Source organism: Hylobates moloch, unplaced genomic scaffold (genome assembly GCF_009828535.3).
Source record: "Hylobates moloch isolate HMO894 unplaced genomic scaffold, HMol_V3 SCAFFOLD_1, whole genome shotgun sequence".
Taxonomy (NCBI): Eukaryota; Metazoa; Chordata; class Mammalia; order Primates; family Hylobatidae; genus Hylobates; species Hylobates moloch.
The window spans coordinates 104,146,776-104,165,209 of record NW_026652276.1 but is presented as its reverse complement, the minus strand read 5'-3'; the positions used below and the strand labels follow the sequence as shown (position 1 = coordinate 104,165,209).

At 53.4% G+C, this 18,434-nt stretch overlaps 2 protein-coding genes across 2 annotated transcripts in view; one reads left to right on the top strand and one right to left on the bottom strand.

Moving 5' to 3' along the window:
- Positions 1–2,134: 2,134 nt before the first annotated feature.
- FZD9 (frizzled class receptor 9) lies at positions 2,135–4,480 on the top strand. The gene has a single exon (XM_032757118.2). The coding sequence runs from the start codon at positions 2,365–2,367 to the stop codon at positions 4,138–4,140; it is 1,776 nt and encodes a 591-aa protein (XP_032613009.1). The 5' UTR covers positions 2,135–2,364; the 3' UTR covers positions 4,141–4,480.
- Positions 4,481–9,784: 5,304 nt separating this feature from the next.
- BAZ1B (bromodomain adjacent to zinc finger domain 1B) overlaps positions 9,785–18,434 on the bottom strand; it is a 71,181-nt gene continuing 62,531 nt past the window's right edge. The window contains exons 13-18 of the mRNA XM_058437052.1: positions 18,149–18,296; positions 15,567–15,682; positions 12,282–12,427; positions 10,995–11,098; positions 10,451–10,823; positions 9,785–9,972 (exon numbers count right to left, since the gene is read on the bottom strand). Of these exons, the coding sequence (XP_058293035.1) occupies positions 10,466–10,823; positions 10,995–11,098; positions 12,282–12,427; positions 15,567–15,682; positions 18,149–18,296 (872 nt within the window). The 3' untranslated portion in view covers positions 9,785–9,972; positions 10,451–10,465. The remainder of the gene's footprint in view (positions 9,973–10,450; positions 10,824–10,994; positions 11,099–12,281; positions 12,428–15,566; positions 15,683–18,148; positions 18,297–18,434) is intronic.

The following is an 18,434-nucleotide window of genomic DNA, read 5'->3' as shown; positions in this document are numbered from 1 at the left end:
TCGAGACCACCGTGAAACCCCGTCTCTACTAAAAATACAAGAAAATTAGCTGGGCATGGTGGCGGGCGCCTGTAGTCCCAGCTACTCGGAGAGGCTGAGGCAGGAGAATGGCGTGAATCCGGGAGGCGGAGCTTGCAGTGAGCCGAGATTGCGCCACTGCACTCCAGCCTGGGTGACAGAGCGAGACTGTCTCAAAAAAAAAAAAAAAAAAGAGTCCCAGATCAGGGCCCCTTGCCCCTTGTGTGGCCTGCTGGTGGCACTTGGATTTCACCCACAGAGCTACTCAGGAACCATGGCAGTTTCTAAGCGGGTACCAGGGGTCTCAAGGGGGCAGCCTAGAGAGAGGTGAGAGGGTGATGGAGCCACTCCCCAAAGGAGCAAGGTGACCTTGTGAAATGGGTATGGGGTCCGGAACAGACAATCACAAATGGAACACTTAGTAGCTCTATGCCCTTGGGTATGTCATTCCTCTCTGAGCCTCAGTTTCCCTACCTGGGAAATAAGGGTAACGTCGCATTCTTGGATTACTGAGAAGATATAATAAGGGCAAGTGTGAGGTGTGATCGATCAGATTCGGATGCCCAACACGTGTTGTTGATTTTCCTTTTTTTTTTTTTTTTTCAGGCCAGGCACCATGGCTCATGCCTGTAATCCCAACACTTTGGGAGGCTGACGTGGGTGGATCACCTGAGGTCAGGAGTTCGAGACCAGCCTGGCCAACATGGTGAAACCCCGTCTCTACTAAAAATACAAAAATTACCTGGGAGTGATGGTGGACGCCTGTAATCCCAGCTACTTGGAAGGCTGAGGCAGGAGAATTGCTTGAACCTGGGAGGCAGAGGTTGCAGTGAGCCAAGATCACACCACTGCACTCCAGCCTGGGTGACAAGAGTGAAACTCTATCTCAAAAAAAAAAAAAAAAAAAAATTTTTTTTTTTTCTTTATTAGAGATGAGGTCTCACTATGTTGCCTAGGCTGATCTCAGACTCCTGAGCTCAAGTGATCCTCCCACCTCGGCCTCCCAAAGTGCTGGGATTACAGGTGTGAGCCACTGCGCCTGGCAGAACTGTTGATTTTAACAGTAGGATTATCTGCCTGCGTTACAGAAAAGCAAGCTGAGGCTCAGAGAGGAGCCCCAAGTCACATACACCCAGGGGAGAGGCAGACGCTGCATTTGAGCTGCCACTGAGTACAAGGCAGAGACTTCCACACGTGGGAAGCCTTAGAAATGGTCTCCCCTGGCCGGGCACGGTGGAGCACGCCTGTAATCCCAGCACTTTGGGAGGCAGAAGTGGGAGCATCCCTTGAGCCCAGGAGTTCAAGACCAGCCTGGGTAACATAGTGAGACCCTGTCTCTGCAAAAACATTTTAAAATTAGCCGGGAGTGGTGGTGCCCACCTGTAATCCCAGCTACTCTGGTGGCTGAGGCGGGAAGGTCGCTTGAGCCCAGGAGATGGAGGCTTCAGTGAGCTATGGTCATTCCACTGGACTCCAGCCTGGGCGACAGAGAGAGACCCTGTCTCTAAAAAGAAGTAACAATTAAAAACAAAAATAAAAAGTCTTCCAGCTGGGCGCGGTAGCTCACGCCTCTAATCCCAGCACTTTGGGAGGCCGAGGTAGGTGAATCACCTGAGGTCAGGAGTTCGAGACCAGCCTGGCCAAAATGGTGAAACCCCGTCTCTACTAAAAATACAAAAAATTAGAGTGGCTTGGTGGCAGGCTCCTGTAATCCCAGCTACTCGGGAGGCTGAGGCAGGATAATCGCTGGAACCCGGGAGGCGGAGGTTGCAGTGAGCCGATATCGCGCCACTGCACTCCAGCCTGGGCGACAAGAGCAAAATTCCGTCTCAAAAAAAAAAAAAAGTCTCCTTCCTAGAGTAAAATTAGGCGACCCAGTCTGAGAGTGTGGGTACGGGGACTTCCCGCAGCCTCCCCCAGGCAGCAAGGGAAGGGAAGAAACCGAGTGTAAACGGAAGGCGAGCGTGCGGACACCCACCAGGCCCGGCCCCACCCCGCGCTCCGCGTGGCCGGGAGACGCGGCGCCTTTAAAGCCCAGAGGGGGGCGTGTCCCTGGGCGTGTCCGCCCGGAGCCCCGCCCCGGGGGCTGGTAGCCTCGGCCCCCGGAGGCTGCGCCGGCTCTGGCTCAGCGGCGGCTCCGGTGGCAGCGGCGGTGGCGGCTAGGCGGGCTCGGCGGCTCCTGTCCCTCGGGCGGCTGCCCGCTCGCTGCCCAGGGCGACCGGACACACGTGGGCGGCTCGGCGATGGCCCGCGCCCCGCGACGTGGCGGGCAGGCACCGGGGCGCGGGACAGCTCGGCCCGAGTGAGCCGGGGCCGCGCTCCCGCCTTCGGCCCGGGCCGCCCGGAATGGCCGTGGCGCCTCTGCGGGGGGCGCTGCTGCTGTGGCAGCTGCTGGCGGCGGGCGGCGCGGCACTGGAGATCGGCCGCTTCGACCCGGAGCGCGGGCGCGGGGCTGCGCCGTGCCAGGCGGTGGAGATCCCCATGTGCCGCGGCATCGGCTACAACCTGACCCGCATGCCCAACCTGCTGGGCCACACGTCGCAGGGCGAGGCGGCCGCCGAGCTGGCAGAGTTCGCGCCGCTGGTGCAGTACGGCTGCCATAGCCACCTGCGCTTCTTCCTGTGCTCGCTCTACGCGCCCATGTGCACCGACCAGGTCTCGACGCCCATTCCCGCCTGCCGGCCCATGTGCGAGCAGGCGCGCCTGCGCTGCGCGCCCATCATGGAGCAGTTCAACTTTGGCTGGCCGGACTCGCTCGACTGTGCCCGGCTGCCCACGCGCAACGACCCGCACGCGCTGTGCATGGAGGCGCCCGAGAACGCCACGGCCGGCCCCGCGGAGCCCCACAAGGGCCTGGGCATGCTGCCCGTGGCGCCGCGGCCCGCGCGCCCTCCCGGAGACCTGGGCCCAGGCTCGGACGGCAGTGGCACCTGCGAGAATCCCGAGAAGTTCCAGTACGTGGAGAAGAGCCGCTCGTGCGCACCGCGCTGCGGGCCCGGCGTCGAGGTGTTCTGGTCCCGGCGCGACAAGGACTTCGCGCTGGTCTGGATGGCCGTGTGGTCGGCGCTGTGCTTCTTCTCCACCGCCTTCACCGTGCTCACCTTCTTGCTGGAGCCCCACCGCTTCCAGTATCCCGAGCGCCCCATCATCTTCCTCTCCATGTGCTACAACGTCTACTCGCTGGCCTTCCTGATCCGCGCGGTGGCCGGAGCGCAGAGCGTGGCCTGTGACCAGGAGGCGGGCGCGCTCTACGTGATCCAGGAGGGCCTGGAGAACACGGGCTGCACACTGGTCTTCCTGCTGCTCTACTACTTCGGCATGGCCAGCTCGCTTTGGTGGGTGGTCCTGACGCTCACCTGGTTCCTGGCGGCCGGGAAGAAATGGGGCCACGAGGCCATCGAGGCCCACGGCAGCTACTTCCACATGGCTGCCTGGGGCCTGCCCGCGCTCAAGACCATCGTCATCCTGACCCTGCGCAAGGTGGCGGGGGATGAGCTGACCGGGCTCTGCTACGTGGCCAGCACGGATGCCGCGGCGCTCACGGGCTTCGTGCTGGTGCCCCTCTCCGGCTACCTGGTGCTGGGCAGTAGTTTCCTCCTGACCGGCTTCGTGGCCCTCTTCCACATCCGCAAGATCATGAAGACGGGCGGCACCAACACAGAGAAGCTGGAGAAGCTCATGGTCAAGATCGGGGTCTTCTCCATCCTCTACACGGTGCCCGCCACCTGCGTCATCGTTTGCTACGTCTACGAACGCCTCAACATGGACTTCTGGCGCCTTCGGGCCACAGAGCAGCCATGCGCAGCGGCCGCGGGGCCCGGAGGCCGGAGGGACTGCTCACTGCCAGAGGGCTCGGTGCCTACCGTGGCGGTCTTCATGCTCAAAATTTTCATGTCACTGGTGGTGGGGATCACCAGCGGCGTCTGGGTGTGGAGCTCCAAGACTTTCCAGACCTGGCAGAGCCTGTGCTACCGCAAGATAGCAGCTAGCCGGGCCCGGGCCAAGGCCTGCCGGGCCCCCGGGAGCTACGGACGTGGCACGCACTGCCACTATAAGGCTCCCACCGTGGTCTTGCACATGACTAAGACGGACCCCTCTCTGGAGAACCCCACACACCTCTAGCGTACACAGGCCTGGCGCGGGGTGGCTGCTGCCCCCTCCTTGCCCTCCACGCCCTGCCCCCTGCACCCCCTAGAGACAGCTGACTAGCAGCTGCCCAGCTGTCAAGGTCAGGCAAGTGAGCACCGGGGGCTGAGGATCAGGGCGGGGACCCCGTGAGGCTCATTAGGGGGGATGGGGGTCTCCCCTAATGCGGGGGCTGGACCAGGCCGAGTCCCCACAGGGTCCTAGTGGAGGATGTGGAGAGGAGGGGGCAGAAGGGTCCAGCCGGAGTTTATTTAATGATGTAATTTATTGTTGTGTTCCTCTGGACGCTGTGACTGGAATAAACCCCCACGTGGCACTGCTGAGTCCTCTCTGGCTGGGAAGGGGGGAAGGTAGGAGAGTGAGGGCCCTGCAGGAGTCTTTCTTGTAAGCAGAGCTGGCGGTGGGTGCTGGCACCCCCAATCAGGAGGAAGTCCCCCCAGAACAGCTGTGCATTGCAGGAGTCCCAGACACCATGTGTGCGTGTTTTCCCCTCCTGCCCGTCTCTGTGCTTCCAAATGGAGACAGGGACGCCTGCGGGATGTTCAGGGAATCCCCCAGGGTGACACTGCCACCTCTGGCCCCAGGGAGTCCAGTTTGAGGCTATGGATGAGTTTTCCTTCTCTGGGACCTTGCTCTCCTCATTGGCGTGGAAAGTAAAGGCGTCAGCCTGTGTCAATATTGTCATGAGGGCCCCCTCCCTGGGGCTTTGGAAAATTGCTGGTGTGTCTGCCTGGCTCCTCGGGGCGCCCACCAGGGCAGCCCCAGCCTGCTCCCTGGTGTCTCCAGGTGGGGTAAAGATGAGGCTGTACTGGTCTGTGGGCCTCTGGGTAGCACGTGGAGCTGGGAAGCTTGAGTAGAGTGGGAATTGGGCCCCTAGCTCCTAAGCTTGTCAGATTTGAGTTGCTGATGGCAGCAGTGGGAATGAGGCAGTTCAGGTGGCTGTGCAGATCTCCACACTAGGGCAGGTATGGGGAAAGGTCCCATGTCCATCTGTGTGCTGGGGTAGCTCAGGGCTGCTAGGGCCTGCCCTGTTTCTGCAGACTGGGTAGCTGGGCACGTGTGGCCATCTGGAGACCCCTATTGGCTTGGGGTCAGACCCCAGGGCCCCATCTTGGCTGCTGTGACTCCAGCCAGGTCAGAGTATTAGTTACTACTGTCCTTGGGTGCCTACTACACATGGCTGGCATTTGGTGTCAGTGCCAGGAGATCCCAGCGGTCCAGCCCTGCTGCCAGCCTCACTTTAGAGCCATGGGGAGGCTCCAGGAGGGGAGACGCTCAGGTGCTGAGGATGAATGGTGAGGCGGAGCCCCAAACCCAGGGCCTCTCGTGCCCTATCCCAACCACCAATCCCACAGGGACAAGAAAAATCCAGTGAGAATCAAACAGGTTGGGTCATGCTCCCAGGAACAAGACCATGGCGGGCTGAGGGGGTTAAGGGGTACTCCTCACAAGGCGCAGTGGTGCCCCAGGGAAACTTATAGCCCTCGCACCTGTTCTTAGGCCGTTTATTGCATGGGGAACGCCCTCTCCATCTAAATCCTTCCCTTTGCGCAGAGCACACATTAAGTAAGTCCCCATGTGCCTCTGACCAACAAAGCCAAGTGACCCTACCTTCTTGTAATGCTGCACATGTGGGTTTTTTTTGTTTTTTGTTTAATTTGAGGCAGAGTCTCGCTCGGTTGCTCAGACTGGAGTGCAGTGGCACGATCTCAGCTCACTGCAATCTCTGCCTCCCGGGTTCAAGCAATTCTCCTGCCTCAGCCGCCCGGGTGGCATCCGCCACCATGCCTGGCTCATTTTTGTATTTTTTTGTAGAGATGGGGTTTCACCGTGTTACCCAGGCTGGTCTGGAACTCCTGGCCTCAACTGATCCACCCGCCTTGGCTTCCCAAAGTGCTGGGATTACAGGCGTGAGCCACTGCACCTGGCCATGCGAGGGTCTTTGAGTGGGAAACAGAATGAGCTTGTTAGAGGCAGTAAAGTGCCCACACTGGGTGGGGGAGGGGCAGAGGCGTCAGGGAGCTGGGCTCACAGGCAGTGGAAGGAAGATGGGAAGGACCTATATCAGGGCGGGGGCAGCTGGAGCGAATGGAGAGGATTCCAGAGACTTGGGAAGAGCAAGGCAGGCGGGGTGTGGGAAAGGCAGGGGGAGGATGAGCATCCAAGGGCACCCACCTGCCCCTTCTTCCTTGCTGTCAGTGACCATGTCCTGCTCAGCAGACACCAGCCTGGTGCTGGTTTTCAGGGCAGCCAGGATGGGAGCGCAGAGAGGGGTAGCAGGGTTAGACAGGCCCCAGGGGCTGTGCTTTGAGGCCAGGACCTGGGAGGGAGGGCAAGGCCCTGCCAGCTTTCTCAGACCTGGAAGATGCTATGGAAATAAGTCCTAGGCCCTGGAGGAAAGGGAAAAAGGAAACGCAGCCCTCTCATGTGATCTGCTCGCCCCACGTTTCGGAAGGGAAGTGTTTAGATGGGTTGGCCGCTGCAGCACATAGCCAGGTAGTTTGAGGCCAAGCTGGGAGTTGAACCCAAGTCTGCCTCCAGAGCTTCTGTGCGTTCCACACCGGGGATCCGATTAGGTCCTGGTGGGGAAAGGCAGGGTGTATGCCTTGGCAAGGTTATGTCCCCAGAAGCTGGGCAAAGCGGGTGGGGAGGAGACAAACACCCCTCCCTCCCACTGCCAGACCTCTCCCCACGCCCATTAAAGAACCCTCCAGGGCCAAACAAAAATACCTCGGAAACCCACATGTGCTGGCGTTTGCATCGCGTGCCTGGGCCCGGGTCTTCCCCTTAGTGGTCCTGGTGCCCGGCATTTGGGTCTTCAGATGCGGCATCACACGCCCACAAGCCTCTTGGGAGGCTGAGCCTGTCCCTGTGGGTCTGCGCTTGTGTGTGGTGAGCCCAAGATCCTCCTGCTCCCAGAAAGTCGCCTGCTCAAGGAAGCAGCTCCTAGACACAGCAGTCCCAGGTGTTGAAAAGCCAGGAGGCCCAGGGCTGGGGTTAGGAGAGCACAGTTAACGGGAGGTGAGTTCCTCAGTGTCCTCGAGATGCCCTGGCCAGCAGGAAGAAGTGCCCCCTGAGTGGCTCTGTTGGAATCCAGATGCCACCTGTCAACCAAGTCTACTGACCATGTCCCCTCCCCAGAGACAAAATTTGAGGAGAAGAGTGTGCAGGACAAGGACAGGCCTCAGCTGATTCCCAGGTCATGCATGACTCAGGCCCCTGTCCTCAGAGATGGAGTTCCCATGCCCCCATTTGCAGTCATCAAAGTGAAGTGGCTGCCCCACAAGGTCACAGCCTGGTGAGGCAGTGGCTAAGAGTGTGCTGAGACCGGGACATGACCAGAAGTGACCACCCAAAGGCAGTATCCTAGTGTGTGCCTGGGAAAAGTACTGGAGGAGCAGGACTTCACAGAGGAAGGCTAGGAGCCCCGAGTGTCACTGTCGCCATGCAGAAAATGTACAGAGGGAGCACGGTTCTCTTCTCCAGAGCTGGAGGCTGGAGCGGATGAGCAGGAAAATTCAATTTGCTGTTGGGGCAAGCCCGCTTCCTCCAGGCAGGACGAAAATTCCCTAAGTGCTCTGCGTAGGCCCTGGCTCGCCCGTGCTTACCAAGGCCACAAAGCTGCTCAGCAGCGGAACCTACGCCCAAGGCTCAGGCCTCAAAGGCTCTTCCCATTACACCAGCTTCACCTCATTCAGCTGGTCAGGAATTGGCAGCTTAATTTCTCAGTAATCGGGCCCACAGCAGTGGCTCAGCAAAACCTCTGTATTCCATTGGCGGGCGGCTGCCTAGCAGCACCCTACGCACATCAGCCAGTCGGACTTTTAAAGATAAATGAAGGCATAAATAAAACAAGATTAGACATGTGGTAGAACTGTCAAAGCCGAGTGCATGGAATTCATTATACTTTTTCACTGTTTCTGTGTTTGAAATTTTCCTTGAGGCTGGGCGTGGTGGCTCACACCTGTAATCCCAGCACTTTGGGAGGCCAAGGCGGGTGGATCATCTGAGGTCAAGAGTTCGGGACCAGCCTGGACAACACGGTGAAAACCTGGCTCTACTACAAATACAAAAACTTAGCCAGGCGTGGTGGCGTGTCCCTATAACCCCAATCACTTGGGAGGCTGAGGCAGGAGAATTGCTTGAACCCAGGAGATGGAGGTTGCAGTGAGCTGAGACCATGCCACTGCATTACAGCCTGACCGCCCCTGAAAAAATTTTTTTTTCCCTGAGAAAGGTTTTAAACTGGCAGAAGTTTCCCCATACTGAAGGCTTAAAAACCTATTTTCACCGTAATTCCTAGTTTCAGATGAAGTTTTTCGGGGTTTTAGACGGATACAGGGCCAGGAGAGGCTTGGAAAGAGTACTTCTTTCTGTGGTTAAGAACACTGAGAGGCCCTCTGACTCTGGAGGCCAAGCCTTCAGAGGACCCAGCTCCAAGGGTCAGTGGGAAAGCAGCACTCAAGACAGCACTACCCACCCCCCACCCACCAAGAAAGAGCACAAAGAAACAGCCACCAGAATGGTTTCTTCTTTATAAACACAAGTACATGAGGTTTATTTGAAATTCCAATTTATTACAAGTTCACCCTTTAATGGGGCCCTTCCTCCTTGAAGACAATAAAAAAAACAACAAACAACAATTCAGGTGTCACTTAAGTGGGAACAAAGGATTCTCACTATGAACAAGAACAGACTGGATGTAGGAGGCAGGGGAAGCTGGCGGTGGTGGGGTTATGAAGCTGTGATGTCAGTGCCAACTCCATGCCTATAGAAGGGACGGTAAACTACCCAGCAGCCCTGGAGCAATCCTCGTCGTCCTTGGGTGGGAGGACGGGGGAAGCAGGGGCCACACTCCGCAGTTTAGTATTAAGAGGCTTGATTCTCACGTTCTGGGAGCTGCAGTCCCCTTGGTGGACTTTAATTTAAATAGGTACAGAAGAGCTTGGGCGCTCAAAATTTCCAAATTCAAAGGTGATAAAAAAGAAAAACCCTGTTTTGTACTTTTATCAAAATCCATCATAAAAGGGAAAGAAGACTACAAAGTTTTGCCTAAATATAACAACTAGAGCTAGATTTGTTGTGGGAAGGGGCTCTCAGAGCTTCTCTGCCGCTCTCTCCTCCCACCCCCCACTGACACTGACCACTGGAATCTTCAGGTTCTTGAGGAGTTCCAAGTCTGAGGTCAGAACGGGCATGGGAGGCAGCGGACGCAGCACCGCCCCGCCCCCCTCCAATGTTGCTGCTTGCCTCAGTGAGCCTCCAACCCAACTGCTCTGCAGGAGAGTGGATGGGCTGAGGGAGAAGCCAGGGAAGTTAGAGCAAACACATTATCATAGAAACTGTACTGTACATGTGCCAAAGCGAGATGTCAGGAGTATCTTACAAGATGTTCTTTATACAATATCACTGCTGAAACAAGCAACTTTTAATAACTAGAAAAGTCAATTTAAAAAAAAATTAAACATTTAAATTCTTCCTGCTTTTCTTCTGCTCCCCTAAGAGCTTGACTGGTATGTGGGTGGGCTGGGCTCCAACACCCCTCTGGCCAGATCCATCAAAGTAAAGGTTATATGCATGATTATAAGCAGGACTCCAGTCTCTAAGTGAAGTGCCTTAGTTTTTTTGTTTTTTGTGGTTTTTTATTTTTTGGGGGGTGGGGGGAGCTGTCACAAAGAAGGGGAAAGAGATTCAGGAATGGCTCCAGGACACGTCCCTTTACTCTGCCAAGATCAACTCAAAAGACCATAACTGTTTCATGATGCTGGTGAATACAGAATTCTGTATGGCACTCACTGATACTGTCACCTGAGAGGAAGATGGGGGAAGAGACAGAGTATAGGCTTAAAGAAACAAGACCGTATATAAATACAGATTAAAAAAGAAAAATCGCCACCATCTCCCCTGTTGGCCTGATTACACCTGACCCTGCTATGTAACACAGCAATCCCTCCCCTGGAGACCAGAGGGGCTTGGCACTGTGGTGGAAGCCAGAGCAAGCGGGCCCTTAGGAAAGAAGGCAGGAACAGGAACTGGGTTCACCAGAAAAGCTAGACCCTCAGACTCCTCCTGGAAACTCTCAGAAGAGAGGGTTATGGCCCTCTTCATCCCTTAATATTTCTGGACAAACCCAATATCAAGCCCTATAAAGAGCTTTTAGAAAAACAGCATAAGCTTGGGATGACAGGCGTTTCTGGACTCCCTGCGATCTCTTCCAGGTTCCCGGTCTTCCTCGCTCGCCTCCCTCCCACCCTCCCTAGCTGTCCCCCCACCTCAGCTCCCTTACCACGGCCCTGCCTCTCTACTTCTTCTGTCTTCGTCCCCTGGACTGTCCAACGGGCTCTGGCTCACTGTCCCCTTCATCTTCAGCAAGCCTATCAGGAAACTTCTTGCGCTTCCTGCGGACATATGGGTGGCCAGGAAGGTGTTTATGCAACAGAGCCACTAGACACTGTTCTGTCTTCGCCATGCAGCTTAGCACATGGCTGCCACGGCAGTTGTAAACCTCAGCATTGGTAAACACTTGCTTCATGTCAGTAAGAAACTCCTGCACAGAGCGGTAGCTCCCACAGGAACATTTGTTCTGCACTGTCTGAAAGTCCATGGGGTGCGTGATCACATCATAGTAGTCCTCGGCCTCATCTCTGGTCACAGGCTCCCTGTGGAGAAGAACCAAATGGAGAATCTGCACAGCCTTGACGGCAGTGCCCCTGCCACTGAGACACGTCCTGAAAAGCAAGGGCTTGGCTGAGAGCCCCTCAGGGGCTCTGGAACCTTTTAGAAACAGCCAGGCCACTCCTCTCCCCTGCACCTGAGAACACAGCGCTCACCTGAAGGGCCAGCTGAAGCGGTACTTCACGATCTTGTGGAGGATCTCTTCACACTTCTGCAGCTCCAGGCTTTGCCTCCGGGAGCTCCGCTTGGTCTGAAGCACCTGGCAGGAAAGAAAGAACAATGTTGTTATAGATTCAAGACAGGAGGAAGAGTGGACAGGGCAGAAAATAAGTGTATCTGCTCAAAAAAGGAAGAGAGTTCAACTATTTCCTTGGCGCAGAGGTGCTGAAACCTTCTGACATTCAAGTCAGGGAGCACCCTCGGCCCAGGTGGCAGGCATCTTCCCAGTAGTCCACTCGCTTGCCTCCCTCAGTGGGCCGCTCGCCTCCCCCCGGGGCCATGGCAATCAAAGCAGCAAAGAGCAGGCAGCGGGGGCTGCCTTTACCAGCAGCCCTGCTGGAGGTCGGCTGAAGGGGGCTACTGTCAACAGGACACCAGCTCTCAGAGAACAGGTGGACCTGGGGTTACAGAGACACCATGGAAGGGCATCAATAAGCCACTGCAGAAAGCCAAACAGGCTATCTGGGCCACCAGCAGCCAATTCTGTGGGGGTGGGGTGCCTCTGGGAAGAAAAGCAAGAGGTCCAATTCCCTTCCTGGGCTCTTCCACCGTAGACATGTGAGGGCTAAGTGGCCAAAGAGAAAAGGGGCGGGGCCTCCATTCCAGGTAGCCATAACAAAGCTGTGACTCACAGCAGAGGCCACAGAGCCCAAGGGGTGAAGGCTGGGCAAACCGAGCATCTTCTAATGCCCTATGATCTCCTGAATGGCCTGCCTTAAGCCCCTAACTCCAATTTGATCTGTCAAAACAAGCACCTTTTCAAGAGTTTCTTTTTTGTTCTTTAAAGCTCAAGTGAGATCTAAAAACTACTAAAATTACATTGGTTAAGGGGCAGAGGGGAGGGTAATGTCCCTCCCGTAACAACTGTCGACTCAACAGTAAGTGAGGCTCCAACATTGCTGACATTCCCACAATGAAGACCCAGCCCCTCTGAGCCCACTGGAGACACATGGATACTATTTTTAAATCCTTAATAAGTTGCAGGCTGCCCGCTAACTAGTTTGCAGGCTACAGGAGGGGAATGCCGGACATAGCTGTTCCTGGAGGCCCTGCTGCTTCTGTCTGCCTACAGGCTCACCCATCTGCCTCCCCAGCCTCCCAGGTTTGGGAAGACGGAGGAGGGCGGAGGCTCCCCTCCCACCTGTTGCCTGATGAATTCCTAATTGCTGGGGTTGGGAATAAGAAACAGAAAGGTTAGAGAAGGGATGATAAATAATTCTCACCAGCTCATCCACCTCAGCATCATCCACAGGTGATGCCTTGGGCTGAGATCTCCTGGTAGAGTGTGGCTTCTTACCCGGGCGCCGGCCTGACCTTGCTGCAGGGGGGATGACGCTGTGCTTGCCCCGGATGGTCTTTCGAGGTCTCACTGAAACAAAAACTATGGATTCAGCACAGAACAACGGAAGGTGAAGGGAGGAGCATCTTCGAAATGGGGGAAAGGGGTGCAGGGAGAATCCTTTTCCTGGACAAGGAAAGCAGTGGCCTCCTTTCGTTTTAAGGTGCTCTTGCTATTTTATCTTGCCTTACCTAACAGGACACTAAAAGGCAGTGGCAGCAGATGAAGAATGGGTGCCTTTCACTCACTGCCAAAGCCCTTCAGAGGGCCAGGTCCTTCAGTACTTCTGTCCTGCCCCGTCCTGCAGTTACTCCCAGCCATGAGGCCCCTGCAGGAATCAACTGTAAACTCTCACTCAGGAGAAGCCATCTGCTAATAGGTCAGCCTGGATTTCCCAAAGCCCAAGCTCAGCCTGAGCGCATGGACGTATTTACATGTAAGATGGAACTGGATTGTAAAACAAACCCTGTGTTGTAATTCCCAGAGTTATTCTACACTTACCATCAGAATCTTTTCAGAGAAAAGCTGGTACTTCCATGAAGGGCCACAAGGCTGCCTCATTAAATACAATTTAGGGCTAGTCCCTCCATAAGAGCCCTGCCCAGGATCCCCAATGACAGAATAGAGTATAGGCCAGGCGTGGTGGCTCATACCTGTAATCCCACCACTTTAGGAGGCTGAGGCGGGTAGATCACCTGAGGTCGGGAGTTCAAGACCAGCCTAACCAACATGGTGAAACCCCGTCTCTACTAAAAATACAAAAATTAGCCAGGCATGGTGGTGCATGCCTGTAGTCCCAGCTACTCAGGAGGCTGAGGCAGGAAAATCGCTGGAACCCGGGAGGCGGAGGTTGCAGTGAGCCGAGATCACGCCACTGCACTCCAGCCTGGGCAACAAGGGTGTAACTCCATCTCACCCCCCCAAAAAAAAAAAAAAAAAAACAAAACACACACACACACACAAAGGCACTGAGACTACTTGTGTCTCAGGTTTACAATAGGTGCTCAGCATCAAGCCAACTGGCATTCCTCAGTGAGCCCTGGGAAACAACGCCATGAGGATTAGCTCCAGGCTCTCCACCACCTTCCCTTGGGGAGTGGGGAGATGACACTGGACACAGAGGTCTAGGAAGGCAGTGACACGAAGAATTGAGAAATACTACTTTCCACTCTATTTCTGGATCACGATAACCCCTTCTTAGCTACTTTAGGGTCTCTAGCTCAAGCCCAGGCTAGTAAGAAAGGGTAAGAAGCTGATGCTTAGGTGCTAGAACCTTGAGCTGCACTGGGGAACCACATCTTTGGTGGTCTGAAAGATAGAGCTGACAAAAAGCTCTGAAGTACCAAATACTTCCCAGATCCTTTTGGCAAGTCGAGGCCGTGGAAACTTAGAAAAACAATTCCTTGGAAAGAGAGCTACAACGCAGAAGTGGAAAGCAATCACTAGCTTAAAAATAAACAGAATCAGTATACTACCATATTCAGGATCTGCTCTCAGAGAGATCAGGCGCAGTGGCTCACACTTGTAATCCCAGCACTTTGCGAGGCCAAGGCAGGAGGATCACTTGAACCCAAGAGTTCAAGACCAGCCTGGGAAACATGGCAAGACCTTGTCTCTACAAAAAAGCCGGGCATGGTGGCACGTGCCTGTAGTCCCAGCTACTCAGGAGGCTGAGGTAAGGAGGAGTGCTTGAGCTTGAGAGATCGAGGATACAGTGAGCAGTGATCATACCAGTGCACCCTAGCCTGGGCGACAGAGCAAGATCCCCATCCCAAAAAAAAAAAAAAATCTGTTCCCAAACAAAGGTGTGCCCAAGTCACTGACTGACCAACAGAAGAGGATAACCCTGAATGCAGGACTGATGGGCCATTTGTTCACTTACCCTAGGATTACCTGAAAAATCAGGCGTAGTGAACAAACAAAAAGAGCCCTTATGAACGTGAGAGCTTAAGGTGTCCCACATCACACCTCTGGAGTATGGGGGGGGGGGGCGGAAAGTGGGAGGATAGGAGAAGACGTGCAAGCCCAAAGTCATTAGGTTTTGGCAGTCTCACTACAGTAAGAGACTGGTCATGCCAGGCATCCTCGCTCTCACTCCTTATACCAAGTATGACCATTCAGAGCTGCTATGATCTTGGGAACTGTACCACTGCTTCAAAAGCTCATTAGAATTTTGATCTGTGGTCTGTTTTCTACAAACCTGTAAAGAAAAGTGTATTGGCCGGGCATAGTGGCTCATGCCTGTAATCCCAGCACTTTGGGAGGCCGAGGCAGGCAGATCACTTGAGCTCAGGAGTTCGAGACCAGCCTGGCCAACGTGGTGAAACTCCATCTCTACTAAAAATACAAAAATTAGCCAGGTGTGGTGGCAGGTGCCTGTATACTCAGGAGGCTGAGGCAGAGACTGAGGTAATCTGAGGTCATACCACTGCACTCCAGCCCAGGCAACAGTGAGACCATCTCAAAAAAAAAAAAAAAAGTGTATTTTGGAAAGAGGGAGGCTGCTAAAAGAAAGGCTAGACTGGAGGACATTAGCCACAAACACCAGACTCTCCAACAGTCATGAGCAATGAACATGAGAGAATGAGAGTCAATGCAGTGAACACAAAAGATGATGCCTTTTTTCCTACTGGCATTTAGTGAGAACAGATCTGAACCTTCCTAACATCCTTCCACCTAAGCCTTCAAATAATCATCTGTTTTCAAACCAGCAAAGCTATAACCCTGCACACTGCAGGAGAGGAGAAAATCACTGTAACCAGACAGAAAAAGTCACTTGCTGAAAGCAGCGATAAAACAACAGCCAAAAGAACTGTTAAGAGATGGCCATGGGCCGAGATCTTCCTTCCCCATTGTCCCCATATGCCGAGGAGCTGAGAATCAGCAGCCTTGGTATAAATATACTTGGGACCATGAATTCTACTAAATCTTAGAGCAAGTGGGTTGATGTTACTGAGATCAAGCCACCTTCCCTCCTACCAGGCAGGAAGTTAAACGCCATCTTGGAAACCCATTTAAACCCATGGCAGCTAAGTTACGCCACAGTCACAACACGAGAGAAAAGGAAGAGAGCAAGCCGGCCACACTACCTACTGCCAAGCCAGCCTTTCCAAGCGTTCCAAGCTTAGAAGACTGTGAAATCAACTACAAAGGCAGACAAAATACTTACAGCGCAAACCAGCCACCTCATAATCTTCTTCCTCCTCCTCCTCTTCTTCCTCCTCTTCCTCTTCATCACTCTCATCATCTTCACTGTCTTCAGAAGCAGACTCTTCAGTATAGTTCCTGTGGGTAGAAAAAATAATGTAGGGAACACAGTTGTAGCCCAAAGTGGTCCTAAGAAGGGCTCAAATCCCACAGGGATCAGGAAACTTCTCTTCACAGACTACATATGTATGACATATGATAATACAGGGAGGGAACCTGAATGTAAGCCAGGAGAGTTTTTCACCAAAATGAAAAACCAAGTTTCAACAGCATGCCTCATGCCTCCTTCTGCCAGGCCACAGACAGTTTGGATAAGATACCAATGGCAACAGAAATCAAGACCAAAATGCAATCCTACCCTTCCCCACATAAAGCAATACAAAACACTGTTTCTTTTGTCTCACAAAAAGAGCCAGATAATGTAATACATCAGGTACTAAAAGCTGTCCCCACCTCTGAGGTAGACTGAAAGAATAAACAGAGCCCAGACAGGTGTGACTTCACCTTGATGGCCCCCTTCCAAGAGCTGACACAGCTTGCAGATGACCATAACATCAAAGCAGTGGTAATCCCAGCTCGGAACAGCTGGTCCAAAGCCCCACCATTTCAGAGCAACATGTCTCATCTCTAAGTGCAGCTGGGATGGAGTGCGAAAGAACCTGCTAATACTGTTAAGGTGGGGTCAGGATCAAACAGCTCTGCCCCTTAGAGGGAAGCCCAGGCCAGGCACTGTGGCTCACGCCTGTAATCCTGACACTTTGGGAGGCTGAGGCAGGCGGATCACCTAAGGTCGGGAGTTCGAGACTAGCCTGACCAACATGGAGAAACCCCATCTCTAATAAGAATACAAAATGAGCTGGGTGTGGTGGTGCATGCCTGTAGTCCTAGCTACTCGGGAGGCTGAGGCCGCAGAATCGCTTGAACCTGGGAGGCGGAGGTTGCAATGAGCCAAGATCGCGCCATCGCACTCCAGCCTGGGCAACAAGAGCTAAACTCCGTCTCAAAAAAGAAGCCCAAGCCAGAGTACCTATAAGCTGCACATTTTACAACCCCAAATTTCAATGTGGAAAACAGTATTATCTTGGCAAATACGAGGTGTCTCCTCTTTACAAGGCCCTGTATTTGGCCTTATTGAGATTCGAGTAAAAAACAAAGCACCACCTCTACTCTCAGGGCATTCATAATCTCATGGGAGACAGACATGTATAAAACCAGAGACAAGATCCATGCACCAAAATACTATTTCAGAGAATGGAGGTTCAGCTGGAACACAGAGGAGAAACCACGAAGCCTAAGGATGCAAGCACTTTTCAAAAGAGCAGTGAAATTTTAGCAAAGCCATGGGCAGTTTACCCACTGGGAATTCTGGGCAGAGAATGTTCCCAGCTGGGAGAAAGGCACAAGAGGCAAGGATGAACAATAAACAGTCTATAACAAGCACACAAATATGGGATCTAAAGCTAATAAAAACCCAAGCTGGTATTGTGTAAGAGTCTCAGAAGTGAGGCCAGGAATTGGGACTTTATTCTAGAGGCAATGGGAAGACTAGAAGTTTGTGATCAGGAATGCGAGCAGATCTTTGCCTTGTGCACAGCATTCTGGTATTGCAATAGTTGTGTGGATAAGACGGGAGAAGACGTGATACAAGAAAGAGGAGTTGAGAAGCCACCAAAGGAGCCCAGGTGACAGATGTAGAAGGGACAAATGACAGGCCGGGCGCGGTGGCTCACGCTTGTAATCCCATCCCAGCACTTTGGGAGGCCGAGGCGGGTGGATCACAAGGTCAGGAGATCGAGACCATGGTGAAACCCCGTCTCTACTAAAAATACAAAAAAATTAGCCGGGCGTGGTGGCGGGCGCCTGTAGTCCCAGCTACTCGGAGAGGCTGAGGCAGGAGAATGGCGTGAACCCGGGAGGCGGAGCTTGCAGTGAGCCGAGATTGCGCCACTGCACTCCAGCCTGGGCGACAGAGCGAGACTCCGTCTCAAAAAAAAAAAAAAAAGAAGGGACAAATGACAGCGGAGACCATGGAGAATGGAGAGCAAGAAACTGGATCATAAAACATCTGGGCATTGGATTGATATCATGGCAAATTAATGGGTTTGTAGGATGAGGGAGAGATGTTCATTTCCAAGTTGACACCCAAGTTCTACTCATGATAGGGAAGAAAATAATATGTATGGGTAAGGAAGGTAATGAGTGTGAGATTTTTAGCAGTGGGTGATAGCAGAAGTAATCATGAAGACACAGTAAGTGGGCAACAGGAGGCTAAAGGCAGAGAGAGAGATTTCATTACTTGAGAAGAAGGCATGATCAAGAAGACAGAGAATGTGGCTGGCAGTGAAAACTAGAAATGTCAACATTCAGTTAAAATTAGCTCAGAGTCCTTTGAGCTCCTATTGAAGTACTGTAAATGATCAGGCTCTGTACCCAAAAGATGAACTTAAAGCTCCTTAGACTCATTCTGTTTGAATAACTCAAGCTTAATTATAACAGCTATTCATATTTATTCATTCAATTATTTTTAAAAGAAAAGATTCTCACCTGCCACGGGAGTTGCGCCTGGCAGTAGCGGGCTGGCAAGCTGGGCACTGCCACTCACCATCTGGTACTTCATAGAGGGCCGGCCTCAGACAAAACAGGTGGAAGGCTTTATTACACTCATCACACAAGATCAATTTGTCATCCTCACCTGCAAAGAAATAAACGTGAATAGCATTGTTGGGAGCACAGTAGCAGTCAATGAGCTGTAAGGAAGAGGCAATCACCCTACAATTCACGGCACACGAGGAGACATGTTCCATAGAATGCTACCCAGTTGTTGCTTTGT